Here is a 1,045-nt window from a genome sequence, read left to right on the forward strand (position 1 = left end):
TGGCAACCCTACTTTATAGCATTGTTGGGAGGACTACGTGACATAATCCATATTGAACGCTCAGAAAGTGCTGGGCACCTAGTAATCACTCAACTAACTATTGGTTACTGTCACTAATACACCACTTCAATCAGAGTCACCTTTCTTTTATTCTGGTTCTCCGAATAATTTTCTAAACATTTCTGTGGATATATAATTGAATCATTTATAGTCAGATATTCTCTATAATTAATAAAAAGAGGAAAACCATATCTTCTGGCTTAAGTCCTTGGATAGAGGTTGTTTTGTAAGAGCCAAGAAAGGTGTATTAAATTGCCCTTTGTCTACCATTAATGGAAAGAAGCTGTGGTAGGAAAAAATTGTTAACACTAGCCTTGTGTGATAATTACTAATATTTTTTTTTAGCTCCAAGAGAACTACCTTTTTAAGGTTTTCTTTTAGCGATGAATTAACTTGGAGTCTTAAAACTGCTGTTAAAATAGCAGAGAGGAAGACAGGAAACCCTCAAGAGTTTGGTGGCCAAGGGAAGTTAGCCTGGGCTGTCGTAAAACAGAGGAGAGACATTACCAAATGCAGTTAACTGAGCGTTCGCTGTGCTAGCTCAGAGAGGATTATTACTCCATCAGCTTGTCACGGGTTTATAGACTTGGCAGTGCAATTTCTACACAGTCCTCTACAGTTGTTTAACGTACATGTTGCAAGGAACCCATGAGTCGAACTAAAAGTCTAACTCGCATGGATTTCCCTATATAACTAAAAGTCTCACTTTCCATGTAAGGTACTCAATTTTATACAGCCTTTTCAGCACAGAAGCCTGATAGCTGGTAAATCATTTGTAAATAAATCAATGATATATTTCTCTGTTTCTCTATCATTGTTGACTCCTGACCTAGTGAAGATTTGGACTAAGAATCATGATTTTCAGAAACACATGGTTAAGAAATTTTTCTGCAAAAGGGAAGAGTTCTGAATACACTAAGCTGAGAAAATAGAATCATGTTTAATTTTTAAGTAAAAGGTGAGTTCCCTCTAAATTATAAAAATA

General features: G+C 36.0%; 1 protein-coding gene across 1 annotated transcript in view; it reads right to left on the bottom strand.

Moving 5' to 3' along the window:
• ACP3 (acid phosphatase 3) overlaps nt 1–710 on the bottom strand; it is a 47,763-nt gene extending 47,053 nt beyond the window's left edge. Inside the window, exon 1 of the mRNA XM_019632252.1 lies at nt 693–710. Within this exon, the coding sequence (XP_019487797.1) occupies nt 693–710 (18 nt within the window). The remainder of the gene's footprint in view (nt 1–692) is intronic.
• Nucleotides 711–1,045: the final 335 nt, after the last annotated feature.

Source organism: Hipposideros armiger, unplaced genomic scaffold (assembly GCF_001890085.2).
Source record: "Hipposideros armiger isolate ML-2016 unplaced genomic scaffold, ASM189008v1 scaffold_1111, whole genome shotgun sequence".
Classification (NCBI taxonomy): Eukaryota; Metazoa; Chordata; class Mammalia; order Chiroptera; family Hipposideridae; genus Hipposideros; species Hipposideros armiger.